Source organism: Megalopta genalis, chromosome 6 (assembly GCF_051020955.1).
Source record: "Megalopta genalis isolate 19385.01 chromosome 6, iyMegGena1_principal, whole genome shotgun sequence".
Lineage (NCBI taxonomy): Eukaryota > Metazoa > Arthropoda > Insecta > Hymenoptera > Halictidae > Megalopta > Megalopta genalis.
This window is the reverse complement of record NC_135018.1, coordinates 1608230-1625038: the sequence shown is the minus strand read 5'-3', so window position 1 is coordinate 1625038 and position 16809 is coordinate 1608230. Positions and strand designations below refer to the sequence as shown.

General features: G+C 32.6%; 3 protein-coding genes, 1 long non-coding RNA gene and 1 other non-coding gene across 10 annotated transcripts; 1 reads left to right on the top strand and 4 right to left on the bottom strand.

Annotated features, from left to right (window-relative positions):
* Positions 1–697: 697 nt before the first annotated feature.
* Positions 698–4208, bottom strand: LOC143259689 (odorant receptor 10-like). Of its 2 annotated transcripts, none has more exons than XM_076522984.1 (6): positions 4020–4208; positions 3597–3849; positions 2891–2991; positions 1780–2124; positions 1246–1558; positions 698–1015 (listed from the first exon to the last, which is right to left on the bottom strand). In XM_076522984.1, the coding sequence occupies exons 1-5, from the start codon at positions 4206–4208 to the stop codon at positions 1247–1249; spliced, it is 1200 nt and encodes a 399-aa protein (XP_076379099.1). In that variant the 3' UTR covers positions 698–1015; position 1246. The 2 variants fall into 2 exon arrangements, with proteins under 2 accessions (XP_076379099.1, XP_076379098.1); XM_076522983.1 differs by having other exon boundaries at positions 1246–1521.
* Positions 4209–7133: 2925 nt separating this feature from the next.
* LOC117225625 (5S ribosomal RNA) lies at positions 7134–7253 on the bottom strand. Its single transcript, XR_004491550.1, has one exon. It is a non-coding gene; the product is annotated as a 5S ribosomal RNA (ribosomal RNA).
* Positions 7254–7780: 527 nt separating this feature from the next.
* On the bottom strand, positions 7781–8714 carry LOC117225619 (uncharacterized). The gene is made up of 2 exons (XR_013033701.1): positions 8609–8714; positions 7781–8478 (listed from the first exon to the last, which is right to left on the bottom strand). It is a non-coding gene; the product is annotated as an uncharacterized LOC117225619 (long non-coding RNA).
* A 905-nt stretch (positions 8715–9619) lies between these two features.
* CenG1A (Centaurin gamma 1A) lies at positions 9620–13849 on the top strand. 3 transcript variants are annotated; one of them, XM_033479298.2, is made up of 14 exons: positions 9620–9785; positions 9883–10115; positions 10230–10371; positions 10478–10609; positions 10741–10898; positions 10991–11133; positions 11216–11414; positions 11498–11600; positions 11662–11889; positions 11964–12081; positions 12258–12470; positions 12891–13035; positions 13107–13287; positions 13377–13849. In XM_033479298.2, exons 1-13 carry the CDS (start codon positions 9620–9622, stop codon positions 13281–13283), a joined length of 2157 nt encoding a protein of 718 aa, XP_033335189.1. In that variant the 3' UTR covers positions 13284–13287; positions 13377–13849. The 3 variants fall into 3 exon arrangements, with proteins under 3 accessions (XP_033335189.1, XP_033335188.1, XP_076379094.1); XM_033479297.2 differs by having other exon boundaries at positions 13107–13849; XM_076522979.1 differs by lacking the exons at positions 13107–13287; positions 13377–13849 and having other exon boundaries at positions 12258–12491; positions 12891–13025.
* LOC117225622 (protein zwilch homolog) lies at positions 13697–16688 on the bottom strand. Of its 3 annotated transcripts, none has more exons than XM_076522980.1 (12): positions 16554–16688; positions 16422–16479; positions 16218–16356; positions 15914–16148; positions 15555–15719; positions 15323–15496; positions 15041–15245; positions 14890–14969; positions 14568–14806; positions 14257–14487; positions 14074–14186; positions 13697–14009 (listed from the first exon to the last, which is right to left on the bottom strand). In XM_076522980.1, exons 1-12 carry the CDS (start codon positions 16680–16682, stop codon positions 13939–13941), a joined length of 1839 nt encoding a protein of 612 aa, XP_076379095.1. In that variant the 5' UTR covers positions 16683–16688; the 3' UTR covers positions 13697–13938. The 3 variants fall into 3 exon arrangements, with proteins under 3 accessions (XP_076379095.1, XP_076379097.1, XP_076379096.1); XM_076522982.1 differs by having other exon boundaries at positions 14568–14724; positions 14907–14969; XM_076522981.1 differs by having other exon boundaries at positions 16218–16350.
* Positions 16689–16809: the final 121 nt, after the last annotated feature.

Below are 16809 nucleotides of genomic sequence, written 5' to 3'. Positions count from 1 at the left end.
CGACACATGGAAGAGGTAAAGGGAACAATATATGGTTTACTGAGAAGACCTTTTGAATTACTGATAGTATAGTATAGTATAGTATATAATTATATAATTACTATACTATAGTAATTATGTAATTATAATAATAAAAATAATTATTTATTATTATATAATATATTAATATATATATAATTATATTAATTATATATTTATAATAATAAAAATAACATACTATATTAAACATATAGTATAGTATATAATTACTGAAGTTTATATATATATAAACTTCAGTAATTATATGTATATATACTCTGTTATAATTATAATATATATATATATAATTATATTATATTATATATATATATAGACTGAAAAGCAAGTGAAACAATCATTTTACTACTACTATACATATGTGTCGAGAGAGCCACTGGCCCAAAAGTTTTCGAACGTGAGACACCGGTCAGCTCAGCGCTGGGCTCAGCGTGCGACGCATCGACGATGGAGGCAAATAGAAAAGTGACGGTTTAGATGTTTCGCAGAAACGAGTTTAATTGACTGAGAGGGAGGGAGAGAGAGAGAGAGCGCGCGCGACCGAAGCGAATGGTAGTCGTTGATAAAGTAAATGTTGGCTGTCCGTATACACAGCGCGCAGCCGTCGCGCAAGGTCGAAACCAAAGACGGCGCGGCGCAGAGAGATCGGAGACGATACGAATTCTCAAACAGTATGTACAAACATTTATTTCCTACGAAGAATTTTCTGTAGATATTTCAAAAGTGAAAAGCATGTAAATACATCATCTTTCACTGGTGATACTATTTCGCTATGATAACAAAGCAGAGTACTTCGTAACTATAATATACTCTTTCATTTGTGTTTGAACTATCACTCTTCTCTTCAGATTCCAATGCATCTAGATAACGTTCGTAAAACAATGTCTGTATTTTACGCAGTAAGAACGAAGCACGTTCACGCGTTGGATTCAGTGGACTGCTTCAACAGAGTGAAATATGACACTCCGGTACTTAGTACCTGCAAGAAACAGGATTAGTATTATTATTTATTATTTAAAAATTATAACATAACCTTTTTTCTAACCTTTTACATTTTTCAATGTTATAATTTTTAAATAATAAATAATAATTCGACGCGATGTACGACGGTAAAGCCTCCCTAATTGTTAGTGTAGTAAAATATATATATATTTTTTTTACTACACTAACAATTAGGGAGGCTTTACCATCGTACATCACGTCGAATACCTTAGTATAAGTCTCGAGCGAAACGGGGAAGAATTTGTAGGCGGTGATGTGACAAGGTACGGTAGACTTCAGGAGGATAAACTTCAAGTTGTCTCGCATCAGCTTTCCAGGTCTGTTCATTGGCAAATTCATCCACGGAACCGTGTACGCCGACGCAGCCACGTTCTCGCTCTCTTGGATCAAACCGTCGCAGCAGTAGGTGAACATAAACAATTGCGCGAGACAGCCGAGCATGTGAAAGACAAAAGTTACTTTCTTCGAGGCTGGCGCGCCTGCCTGTAAAGCCGTGAGTCGCGTCTATCAGTTGCTCGAACTTAAAAATTATAACATATATATATATATATATATTAATATAATATTAATTATATTATAATATATTATAATATTGTAACATATAATATTATATAATATAATATTACTTAATTAATATAATTAATATAATATATACATATACATATATATATACATATATATATATATATATATATATATATATATATATATATGTATATGTATATATTTTACTGCACTAACCATTAGTACTTGATACGCGTCGAAACACAATATCAGCGTAAACAATATAACCTGTCCTAATGCGTAAACATTGAACACTTTGTTAAGCTTCTTGCAGTACGCGAGAAGAGATTGATGATGTTGAATATACTTCCTGAACGTGGCGTAACATTCCTCGCCGTCGTGCGGTCCATTCGAAGCCGAATCTGAAGCGATCCGAACGACTGTTCCCGAACAATAATCGCTCGCCAAGCTCTCGAGCCTGCGATGCAAAATACGAAATTGCGTGGTTACGTGCAGATTCATGATGTACAGAAAATTATCGTAGCTATGGTAGACCACGCCAACTTTGAGCACGCAAACAGCCTGTACTGAAACAGAGCCCAAAACAGAAATCAGATCCGCGGTATAATTATTAACCCTTTCGGTACGAGCGCCGGATATATCCGGCATCCATCTGATGACCAATATGGACGAGTGCCGAATACACCTGGCATCCGTGTAAGCCATATTTCTGACATATTAGAAACTATTCTAATAACCGTTTGAGTCCCAAGCAGCGCTGTCATGCTGTTTGGCATTTTTCGACCGTGTTTTCTGAATAATCCCTGGGACTCAAACGGATGAAGTCTTCTCTTACAAGGATTCCGAAAAGACAGCTACAGGTATAATTGTCGTTCGATCTGAATTGATTTCAAAAATTTCAGGTTACATTTTTCTTCGAAACTTGTTCATAGATTTGAACATATTGTAGACCCTTTACAGAATGTTTACAGGAAACAGAAGATTTAGAAACGGATTAAGCACAGTCATTACTTAAATCCTCGTACAAAAGTGGACTTGACCCTGCGTTATGTGCTCATTTTCGGCGCGGCACCCCGTACAGTGGGAGTGTCACGGCGGACAACGCGCTCGTACCGAAAGGGTTAATCCTGCGGAACGAAGAGAGCTGGCAGATTTTTAACCAGCCTCCGCATAATTGGCAATTCTCGGAATATCGAAAATCGTACAATCCAATGTCGAGTCTTGTAGAAATATTTTCAACATAGGGTAATAGCATTTAAATTGTTCTTCAAATTTTCAACGTTAAATATCAATGAGCTACGTCTCATACACGATTGAATAGCAGTACCTGGACAGCGTACATAATCTCGTAATACGGTGAGAACGAGAATACATCCATGCGCACAGATAAAATTAATATCCTGTCCGACTCGTTTTTTCCCCTATTTTCTGCAATAACAATGGCAACAGTTAGCATTCGGTAGCATCGCGCGTCACAACTCGAGTCGTGTAAAATTGGTCCGTATCAGAGATGTACAGACGTATGAGATGTATTGTCAGAGATGCATAACGCTCATATTATAATTTTATTATATATATTATTATATTTATATATATATATTATTATTATTATTATATATATAATAATATATCATATTATTATAATTAAATTAATTATTATTATATAATTATAAATTATAATTAAACGGCACCTTGTATTTTTGACTTCGTAGGATTATTATAATATGTAATCATATATAATATTATAATAATATATATATTATTATTATAATCTGACAATTATTATCATTATTATTATTATATATATATTATTATATTATATATATATAATAATATATTATATTATTATAATCCTACGAAGTCAAAAATACAAGGTACCGTTTAAAAGAATCAAGGTGACCATGACAACAAAACCCGAGCGTTAGCAATCTCTCTGCTCATCTCTGCTTTACGCGCAATTCGAAGTCACGATAAATCTGATGAGCATTAACCGAAAACGGATACAGGCAAAAATAATTAAAAGGACGACTAACCAATGAACGGTCCCAAAATGTATCCAATCACCGTCGTATACGTGAAAAAGATGAAGGTACAGATGAAAAGTGTAGAAGTCTGCTTGCAAGCCGTCAACAGACTCCTCTCGTGATCGTTGTATTTCGAGTCTAAGAAATTCTTTTGCAAATACAGGATCAAGTGAAAGAAATCCTTTCTGTGTGGAAGTATAGCAGTGAGCTTGAAGAAACTGGTGAACGACGATACAAAAGTGATCAAGCAGTAGAGCCATGTCTATAAATAAATTCCATAATGTTTATAAATAAAATTGATACTGTCCATAAATAAATTCATAAATGATTGTCAATAAATAGAATGAATCACTTGCGTACAATGATACGATACATGCAATAGATAAGTGGATGGATTTTAATTGGATCTGAAAAATCTCGATGAATACTCACAGTAAGGTCTGTAAAGTGAAACAAAATTTCGTACATTGCACCGATTACGATAAGACATATCTGAACATAGGAGATAAACAACAAGAAATAGTAGAACGTTTCCTGATCGCGTCCGCTCGGCATCCAGAAGCCGAAGTACCTCAGAAATGGGATCATCAAGTTTATGGAGAAATCGTTGGATTTTTGCATCGTGTTTAATTATACCGAAAAAATTTGCTGACAATCTAAGCGCAAAGTGTTCAACTGATTTGATTCTTTTTTCGCTGGCGACTGTCCCCCACCCTTCGTCGCATCGCTAGCAGTAATAAAATCGAGCATGCTAACTGCCGAGTACAAATATAAGAAAGTGGGGATGGCAACATATGTGCCATTTTCCAAGGTTCGATTACGATGAACAAGTGCTGTGCGCTCTGATGTGCAATTACTGGTCTCACTCCGAGAACTGAAAACTTGTAGCTCATTCGTAATTCTGTAAGCTATTGTCACATTCTTCGCAATCCATGATCTTAATTGGCATCTGTCAACCCCTTAACGCACAGTTCTTTTGAAAAAAAAACGGCCAAAAAATATCAATTTTTTTCCTGATTCAACTTCTCTTTCGGCGGAGAATTTTGATATGCTGCGCTTTTGTTCCATGGAAAAAAAGCTATATTTTATTCTTGAATAAATAAGTGTTATATAACTTACACATGTAAATGATAAATATCGATAGAACGATTTTTTTTCTTTGCTTTCACATTGTTATTTTCAATTCTCGATTATATTCGAGTGTGAAAAATTATAGCAGCATAAAATACAACGCCGCTCGAATTATCTCGAGCGTGCACAGTTTGTTTGGCTTGTTTGGCGCGCTCGAATTAACTCGAGCGTACAAGTTAAGGGGTTAATCGTGGGCGGTGCCTGCGTGTTCGTATCGTAAATTGGAGGAGTTAGATTAGTATATTAAACAATACTTTTAGATATTTTAACCCTTTGCACTCGCCACTTGTATCGTAAATTGGAGAAGTTAGATTATTATATTAAACAATACTTTTATATATTTTAACGCTTTGCACTCGCCACTTGTATCGTAAATTGGAGAAGTTAAATTATTATATTAAACAATACTTTTATATATTTTAACGCTTTGCACTCGCCACTTGTATCGTAAATTGTAGAAGTTAAATTATTATATTAAACAATACTTTTATATATTTTAACGCTTTGCACTCGAGCGGTGACTCTGATGATTTTTATAAGATGATTTTTATACTAACAAAGTTTAGATTTAAACAATTGTTAAAAGCGTAACTGTTGTACGAGTCATTACAAGACTCAAATCCCATATGCGTAAAATGCACTTTTATGCACGTTTGTTCTTAGTGTCGTTTCTTCTTTGCAGATGCAAATATTTAATTTCATTCAGCACTGCACATACGCTTGCAGCACATAGATACGAACTGTTGTATGATCAACAAGGATATTGTACTGAAATACTGAAGATTTAACGCACCGTGCCGCGATGGAACAGGGCTCGGCTAGATACAACACTTGGAAATATCGAAATGGAATTACGGTAGCCGAAAACATATCTTTGCTAAAATATAGCAGCGCTTAAGTAAATTGGACGTTCCAGTGTAGCATAGTATTTTCTCAAGAATTTCTATGGGAACGTATCGGTTTCGTTCGATCTTCGGTCTTTGATCTTTGATTTGGTGTTTGAATAAATAACGCGACGCACGTCGGACCCCAATTGATACTCCTCAAAATGATATGCGGAGACTCTGAATTATTCAGGGGACAATCGAAAAAAAGAACCGATGTTTTTCGATGATGAAAGACCATTCGCGAACTACTTTTCTTTGGAACAGCGTGATAGTCTGTGGTAAACTGTCGGAGAAATAACAGGAAAGCAGCGAATATTTGCGAATACATCGAACTTTTTGCGGAAAATATCCTGCGATATCTTGGACGGTTGGGAAAAAAATTCGCCAGAGGAAAAAGGGGTACTGTATCTTTTCAATATTATACTATTTTACTTAAGAGTACACTTAAGGTTTCCACAAATAATTTATTTGTATATATACACTATTTATTACACTATTACACTATTTATTATGTATTAACATATACATAACATATACATGTACTATTTATTATTATATTTTTTTTATATATATCATTTACTTAATCATTTTATGTATCATTTAATTAATACTCTCTCTTATCGTTTTTTATATATATCATTTACTTAAGAGTACACTTAAGATTTCCACAAATAATTTATTTGTATATATACACTATTTATTACACTACTACCACTATTTATTATGTATTAACATATACATAACATATAGGTGTACTATTTATTATTATATTTTATTACACTATTTATTTATTTATTTACACTATTTGTTTACACTATTTATTCAGTGTATATATGAAATAAATAGGTATATTTTAAAAACTGTGACAAACAAGATACTGATAACGAACGATAAGATTCCAATGACGGTCGACGAGATTCTAATGCGGACTTTTTTCATCGATAAAACGTGCAGGTGAAAAACCCCTCCACCAAAATTTACTAAAATAGTGGGCTTCTGGCCCCACCAATCAGAAACACCCTATTGGGGCCGAGACAATAGGGGTGGCTCGACAGTCTGACGCCAAGAACGGTGACGCCGCGAACAATGATACCCGTTGTACTCCATGGAGATTATGGGAAACAAACTGTGGAGCCTCCTTGGCGCCTTATATGGGCCTGGGCCACGTCAAGTGCCATTAAGAGCGGTTAAGAACGGTACGACTACGCAGCTTTCCCAGAAATACCAGCCGATACCCTTCGGCCGAACCCGAGTCCAATAAATTAATCTCTTTGACTAATAAATTAGTCAAAGGGACACCAAAAGGACTGTCAAAACTGTCATCGTCTAAATCGATCGCAGCCTAAACCAACACAATAAATTAAACAATGTGACAAAATACGTGTCGCCTGGATAACTTTTAACGGAAAGGCAAAGGCGACGATCAGCCTGTTAGTCGAGGACGACCTCAAGGCCGAGATAAAAGTGTTGGCCAATAGTTGCATCTTTTTATTAGCTTACATGAAGGAAATGAATAAAAATAAAAAAGTGCCAACAGCACGTGGTGTTCCCAAGCGGTCACCCATCCAAGTACTGACCACGCTCAACGCTGTTTAACTTCGATGATCGGACGAGAATCGGTTCTTTGCAACGTGATATGGCCGTTGACGAGTTCTAAAAAAGTAACAATACAATTTCTTATCAATTCTAGTGCATATCCCACGCTGCAAATCTAAATAACCGTGAACAATAATGCTGACAAAGTTAAAAAAAGAACATACTTCAAACTAGATCTGAATCACACTATCCATTAAAATGTTTCTATCTTCCCTATCATTTTCCTTTCCTAAAATATTAAAATATGAAGTAAACAGAGCACTTTTTAGTATGTAATTTAGAAGTTTTCCCCCTACATCCGATTTTTGCCTAGATTTTTTCTCGGGATAACGTCTAGATCCGCTTTTATTGCACAACTGACCTGCCCTCTTTTAAAAAGAGCTAGCACTATAAAGTCTGGCCTGGATTTGGCATGAACAAGGCGTTGGTGCCAAATCCATGCGTTATGCGTAAGCAAATGACTCCATATTTGACACGAATGCTTACTGTCAAATTCATTACAAATTCAGGACATATTGGGTAGCAACGACGAGGTTAAATACGGACGTACGTCGAACTAATTTAAGTGGGAAAAATGGCTAGTTTATTAAACAAACTATTTATTTGAATACAAAAGTATAATACTTTAGTTCTAACAGTCTACATCTTTGAATATCTTTATGTAGTTATTTTACATAGATAGACGTTAATATATGCTGTAACAAATGTTGTAGATATAGCAACATGTGAAGTTATGGAAATTTCAAATGGAGTATTTTCGATACACCCTGTGTAGCATTTACACATTCCATTGGGATTGTGGGCGTTTCTCAATCCAGCTCTTAATTGATGGCACATTGAGGACCTTCTCGTTTAGCTGTTTCAAATTTTCATAATTCTCGATAATGTCGGACTTCATCATGAAGTTCAAGTATTCAAGAAGACCAGTTCTGATGCAAATCCCGCGCTGTAAATCTAAATAACCATGAACAATCAAGCTGAAACCTGCCGGGTCCTATCTGCAGTCAGGTTACCGAGCAGGTAACGCCGCGATCAATTTATTGGGCCCAATAAAAGCCCTACCACTTGTGTTCTTGGAACATCTGGAAACACTTTCACCCTCAATTTGCACTTCAATCATATCAGAATTTGTTCTACAACTATAGTAGTAAATATCTCTTAAAGGAAACATTTGCTTGTATACGTACAGAGGATAAATTTGTTTGCTTTAGGATCCTTTTATACCTAAAGTTTGGCGATGTAACCCGCAAGCACCCTCTATATTGTAATTGATGCTTCTTAAAATTAAGATAAACATAGAGTTAAAAATAGAATAGATTCTAGCTTTGTAAGTTAACATTAAATTAACATTAACATTAACATAAATATTTGTGTTAACAGAATGTAATGTAAGGAAACTTTACATACATAGTCAGTCAGGCAAGGCTGCTGTAAAATAGATCAAATAGATGTAAAACGCTTAGTCGAGTACTTTGCGAGGAAATTTATGTGAATTTGATGACAAGGATCTGTTGAAAGAGGACTCTGCTCGGTATCAGACGCTTGGCGTTACCAGAGGCAAATCTTCGCGGCACTTTGTAACGAAATGTATTGTTTAAAGAGGGCAGATCGGTCGCACTCATGTGGCAAATATGGCAGCGTTACAACATTTGGCCTGAACAAGGCGATATGCAGGAAGAGACGGTTCTGCATTTGGCACAAATGCGTACTGTCAAATTCAGAACAAATTCAGAACAAATTGCTTGTTGGGTAGTTATTAAATTCATATATTTATAAATCAACAGTGACAGAAAATATAACGATGTTTGCTGTTAAATAATATTTTTTGTAAGATGTTTTTATACTTATGGACTAAACTGGCCTAAAGTTTGTAATAAAAGAAAAGAAACGTAATGGGTGGTGGACCCACGGTGTAAGCGGGGCCTAACGTTTACTTGGTTGGCAATGTAAGCCATCCTTCACACGTTAGACGACTGATCTATGTACAAACAATATGTACAAAAAATGAAATTTTGCTGTTACTATATATAAAGAAAAGTATATCGATGACGCATTTTTATTATTTATAAAATTCATTCTTACACGTCCACTTAAAAAATATATATGTGCATGAAAATTAATAATCTTACGTTGGCAGTTTGATAAGAGGGACTGATTTTATTGTTTCCCTGAAGGCGGGGTTACTCTCCGCAGCAGTGTGTTATATGTATGTAATAGATAACCTGTTCCGCCGAGCCAATAATGTTGATAAATATTCGAATTTGACATGTGCTACGTGATAACAGATAAGTCGCTGTAAACAGAATCATGTGAAAAATATTTGAATTGTTCGACGACATCCACGCAATGCAGTTCAAGGCTGGTTTTGTAATGTGATCCTATAAACTATAGAAAGTAAATTGAAGAGATTTTAAAAAGATGACAACTGAGCGAAGCGGACACGATCATTCTCTTGCGATCCGACAAGAAATACAACGTTTCGAAAGTGTTCATCCGTCGATATACGCTATTTATGATTTAGCAGATCTAATTTCCGACACGCACATAGCGAAACAAATCCGTGAACATGTTGTTGCGATCGAAGGTACACAATACGTAATAAAATTTTTTTTAAAATATCTATATATATTTTTTTTATTTTCGTATTTATTTTTCCTCTCTGAAATCATTCTATATTATAGATTCGTTCATTAATAGTCATGAATGGACATTGGCCAGAGATGTGCCAGAATTACATTTAGGAATCATTGGTTCATCTGACTCGGGCAAATCAGCTTTAGTTCATAGATATCTGACCGGTTCGTTTATGCACGAAGAATCTCCGGAAGGTGGTCGTTTTAAAAAAGAAGTTTTTATTAATGATCAAAGTTATCTTTTACTAATTAGAGATGAGGGTGGAGTACCGGAATCACAAGTACATAAAAAATACATACTATATTAAATAATCTTTCTACTTATGTACTCATGTATTGTACATATTAGGTAATGTTTTTTGCTTGATACTTATCCCAGACATTATTCGTTTCAGTTTTCTGCTTGGATAGATGCTTTGTTACTTGTATTTAGTTTAGAGAGCGAGGAAAGTTTCTCGATAGTTTGCAGTTTCTATAATAGAATGTGTTCATTTCGAAATATGTCAGAAATACCAAAAATTCTTGTGGGAGTACAAGGTAAATTTCCCTTTAATATATTATGGTATTTGTCTCACAATCAGTTGATACGGATTGTCTTAATACATACATAATACTTATATAATATATACTTTATACTATCTAGATTCGATTAATGATTCTAATCCTCGGGTCATAAAAGATGTTAGACCACGAAAATTGGCATGTGATCTAAGATGTCCTTATTATGAAACATGCACTATTTATGGTTTGAATGTTGAAAGGGTGTTTCAAGATGGTAAGTATGTCTATATTAATCCCAGTACTTATTATTCTTATGAATTTCTAATACCTAGCTTAATTATTTGTATATGCAAAATTTTTTGGGAGCTTTTAATGATTATTCTGAAAATATTGTGAATATTACAGTATGTCAAAAAATAATACAACATATATCTATCAAACATTATCGATGTAACGGACAACAAGCAACAGATAATGAAACAAAATGTCCTGGTCCAACAATTGCTAAAAATGTACAGCTCGTTCCCAAAGACATGGAAGCAGGAAATTCATCAAAATTGAATGTAAGATACTATATATAAAGATAAAAACTCCATTAATATATTGATATTTAATGGGCAAAACATTTATATGTAATCAACTGCTTTGTCCACAGACATCTGACAAAGAGGAAGATTCTAGATCTTTACACAGCAGTTCTACACAAAATGATTCTGGATCAGTTGGTGATAATTTTCATAATATGCAGAATCAGCATACAGATCTTAGATCTTCGATTTTAACTCCAACTACTATTAGGTATAATCGTTAATAAGAGCTATAATTTTATCAAATGTAGTATTATCATCAAATGTAGACTCATTGAGTATATACACTATAGGAAATTTAGAAGAAAATCTAACATCTTCACACCATCGAAAAAAGAAAAATACAACATGGGTGAAATGGGTGTGGGCAGAGAAATACCAGTGAAGCAAGGATATTTATTTAAACGAAGTAGTAAATCATTAAAAGAATGGAAGAAGAAATATGTTACATTGTTGGAAGATGGTCGTTTAACTTATCATTCTAGCTTACACGTAATTACTATAGAATTAGTGTTATTTCGAATGCTGTTATAGTGAAACTTCTCTTGTAACGTTATGTAATATTTATTGTTTAGGATTATATGAACGATGCAAACGGTAAAGAAATATTGCTACAATATGTAACTGTAAAAGTGCCTGGGAAAACGCCTAAGGGTTCCAAATCATCCAATGCCCAAGGTAAATAACAAATGATATCAATCTTAAGCAAATATAAAATAATTTATGTTTCAATTTACAGAAGACAGTTTTGAATTTTCTATAATTTCGTTAGAAAATAAGACTTGGCATTTTGAAGCAAATAATGCTGAAGATAGAGATAGTTGGATATCTGCTATAGAGCAACAGATACTTTCAAGTTTGCAAAATAGTGATGGCGATAAGAAAAATGAAACTGATGCTTTCAAAATGCATTGCATAAAAAATAAAGTGTCAGGAAATGATGCTTGTGTGGACTGTGGAGTACCTAGTAAATAACATATCTACTACAAATAATTTAGCACTTGTATACTATTAATTTATATACTGTTAATCATATTTTAGATCCTGATTGGGCTAGTTTAAACTTAGGTGTACTAATGTGTATTGATTGCTCAGGAATACATAGAAATTTAGGTTCACACATTTCGAAAGTTAGGTCATTGGATTTAGATGATTGGTCGTAAGTGCGATAATTATTTCATCTAAAACAAGCATTTCCTAAATTAAATGATAGTATTATTATTGTTAAAAGTAATTTGATTATGAGGATACAATTATACGATTTTTTCTGAACGTATTTTTTTATGTGCATGCATTGTTCTCTATATTATAAAATAGCTCTGTCATTACTTTTAGCGCAGGTCAGTTAAGTGTAATGTTAGCTCTTGGTAACGATATAGCAAATAGTGTTTGGGAATATTGCTTAAATGGAAAGCAAAAACCAACTTCAGATTCTCCTAGAGAAGAGAAGGAGCAGTGGATCAGATGGAAGTACGAGGACAAAATGTTTTTGCAACCAATTAATCCGAATATATCGTTAGGAAAATTGCTTATTGATTCAGTTTGTCGGTAAATATTTTTTTATTGCAGGTGTGTCATATCTATCGCAGTAGACATTTAATAAGTATTTACTAAGTTTAATTGTCTCTGTTATTTTTAGTAGTATATATTTTTGTTTTTACTTTATTTTCTCTATATAAAATAACTGTTCAAACATTCTATGTAATAAACTTTAAAGTAAATGAAATTTTGTTGAAAAAGTTAGAGTTGTTCTTGATGAATCTTCCAACTACATGAAGGAACGTTATATTCCAATTAATATATTGAAACATTTTAATGAAATATGAAAATATTTTAATAAATAAATTAAAAATATACTAATCCAGTATTCGTAACAACTACTTATCTGGTAGTTACTTATTGAATGTCTACTATATGTTCAGATGTATGGTCCTAGATAATTAATCTTTTGTGTTAAAAATAATGTAGAGGCGATATGAGAGCATTTACATTGTGCTTGGCCAGATGTAGTTACGAGGATATCAATATGTCTGTAAGTATGGAAGATTTGAGGACACCCCTTCATCTGGCTTGTGCCACAGGGAACTTGGCTATGGCACAGTTATTGATATGGGTGTGTGTTTCTATTTTACTTATTGTATGTAAATGTTGTACCGTGTTAGTACATTTATTAAACTATTGCAGCATAAAGCGAATCCGCATAATTTAGATCACGAAGGACGCACGTGTATGTCGTATGTACGAGCACTCGAAAGAACCCTTGACAATTCGTCAGATTCTATGGAAATGCAAAAGCTTCTCGAAGTACTTGAACAAGCTACCGTCTCTGGAGTAGATGATGTAGAAACATCGCAGTATTAAAATTGTTCGTATTACGTACTTATTGCATGTGAAGCCATGCTTTCATGCTTTAATTAATAGCTTATAAATGATATAACTTTTTTCCATTAACAGTACTGATACTCAGAATTGCAACCAAAGTATGTTAAAAAGAATTTTAAATACGGAATGGCCTATTTCTATAAAGTAGCATTCTGTACTGTGTGAAAGAAACTTCACATTGTATGTATTAGTGTATGTCCCTTTTAATGTTGGCCATAAATTTCGTACGAAATTTGACCACATATTTTACCGAATATAACATACTTTGCATATATATTTGTACATTAAAAAGTAGTTTGAATTGAAAATGATCATAAATATTATTATTATTATTATTATTATATATATATATAAATATATTTAATGAGGTTTAGGTCAGTGAAAGTAATGACTAATAGTGAATTGGAGTGTACATTATCAATGACTGAGAGTACAAACACTCATAAATCTAGTTATATTTATACAGCGAATACATGAAATGTATTTGAAGAATTATAATTTTTATTTTATTAATTATGAATTAAAAATGTAATTACCTCACAAAACGTTTTTCTTATTTTAGACCTCTTGAAATATGTGCTTATTCTTCTCAATTTTTATCTTTATATTTCTTATGGCTCTATAAAACAAAATTTCATTTAAACTTTGTGGACGAACAAATTGCACTTGTAACATAAAATGATTCTTGAATAACACTCGAGTCATCTGAAAATAATATAAATACAAAATTTATTTTCGATGTATGCAGATCTTACATAAAAAAACTTACCTAATGAACATTCACTTGTTGGAAATATGGGCATTTGACTATAATATCTAATTGTTGTTAATTTTGATAATTTACACTGGGAAGAAAGAGAAATTCTACGCGTAGTTGGAATCCTGAAAGCAATATACATATATGTTTAATTGTACTCGAATACAAAAGCTGTATTTTAATTATTGAACTTACTCCTTATTCAAATTATTAATGGTTGAAACTGGGAGCAGAGTGCTTAAAGTATAAATTGAGTTTTCATCTAAATTATGAACATTTTGTATTGGCGATTTTGCACAAACGTATTCTTTAAAAGCGCATAAAAATAAAGACCTCAGATCGTCAGCAGAACATAATAAATGATCTTGAAATAATATCATAAATTCCAAACATACATGAATTTGTGCTAAGCATACTAACTTTTTCCTAGAAATATTATTTCGAACTAATTATATCATATATATAAGCCATAATTAAGAATCACATTGTAATCTCGGTATACATACCTATATTTATCAATTATAAATTCATCACATGAAACATTTCCCAGTATTTCTTGGATATCATGCAAGTCACCGAATCTTGAGTTCATTAAAATGTATATATAGTCTCTGCATAATTTTTCAAAACCCATATCAATAACATACTCTAATGGTAAACTTCCTGACAGTAAATGCGAAATTATATTATGTTGACTTAAATTATTAATTGCTTCAGAAAATCTTGTTGAATTTGTTAAATTTACCTAGTACATATTATTAATTTTATTATTATGTATTATATGCGTTGATAAAATAAGTTTTTTTAGTAATTCTTATTAATCCATACCTGTGCAAAATACTCACTCTCGGCAACTTCTTTAAGAACAGTGTGTATACATTTTGTCATTTCAAAGCAATTCGAATTTTCTAAAAGTTATATTTCGAGTGATGAATAAATATGCAATGGTACTTTTTTTTCTTATACAAGGTATACTTACTAATAAGTAGATCCCACAAGATGTCAGTAAGATCCAAATTGTATCTAAATGGGAGATTTTGTAAATAATCTTGAATTTTTATAGTATTTTCTAAATTTTCTTCTGGTACAAAATTGGTTTCTTGCGCACGATTATTTTCAGAAACTCTGAAACTGTGATCTCCATTGAGTAGTAGGTTTATATTATTCATTATTGTGTCATGATCCTATTTTATAAATAAATAGTATTATCAACAGTTTCGTATACTTCCTATATATTAAAAGAATTAACTTTTTAACATACTTCTGCATATGGACTTGTGAAATTTTCGGGAAATTCCAAAGGTAAGGGATTATAAGAAGAATTTGTTTTTTTCTTGAAATCTTCCACTATATTCAAATACTGATTTAATAACAATAGTTGTGTCCACAGCTCTTTCAGAGGACTATCATTTGATCCAGTTACTACTTGAGCAACCTGAAAACAATACAAAGTATATACAATTTGTTTAACATGCACAGAGAACTTATCTTACCAAAATATTTTTTGATGCTCTTGTGAAACTGTTCAGGGATAAATTGGAAGTATAGACTTCTACACTTATACTATTCTCAAATTTACTTTTTGCATTTTTTTTCCAATCTATCAGTTCTTCTTTTCTTCCAAATAAATCGAAGCTATTAAATACAGATATAACAACCTACACAGAACAAACATAATGCATACTGAAAATCATTACACAATTTAAGATGAAATACTTTATATAGAAGAAAAAAGCATTGAAAAAAAATTGTCAATGAATTAAGAACTTTACCTTGTCTTTACAACTCATTTTTTTTTCATAAAATCACTGTTATATCCTAACTTTTTATATTCTGTATATTTAATACCTACATTTTGCTCTTGAACATGTGAAAGTTTTAAATGCTGTTCAAGAAATGTTGACGACGATTCCTTAATAGTTTCAAAAGTTTCAATGCCATCTGAACAAACTTCAATTGTAGTAAACCATTCTTTCTGAATATTTGTACCTAGTAATCTAGCTCTTTTATTATCATTACCATTACAAAGAGCAAATATAGGAGGAAATGCATATGTGATAAGTTCTATGCATGCATTTAATGCACCACTAAAACAAGACTTTGCAATTAATATAATTAATTATGATAAGTTTCTAGTGTAATTGGCATAAATTTACCATGCTTCTGATCTGCTTAGTGGTAAATATTTTTCTTCCTCTTTGAGCCAATTTTGTTTTACCAAAATAATGCTATCTTCAAAATTAACATCTTCAAATGAATATTTTAAAGGTGATCCAGTAACATCAAATTCTGAAACTATTATGTCATTAAATTATACATTATCCGTGTAAATAATTTAAAGATTTTGTTATTAAATTTACCGTTTGTATAATCATCGCTAATGTATTCAGAACAAATATTAACGTTGTCCGTAGGTCGCTGAAAATAGGAAAGACAAAACATAATAATACGAATAATTTTTCGATACCATCATCAATTATTAGTTAACATACTTGTTTATATAATATTATACAAGGAGAGTCCTTATATTCTGGAAATAGTCGTGTCACATACGATAAACAAAGTTTACTTATTTTTATAGAAGGATCTAACACTTTTCTTAATACCTCGATTTCATTCATTTTTGATAAAACATAAAAATTATAACAGCATTGCCGATTTTCAGGCTCTGTACTTCGGTCAGTTTGTAAGATTTGAAGGATTTCTCTCAGCGCCGTCGACGGTAGAGATACGAACCTCAGCTTGTGA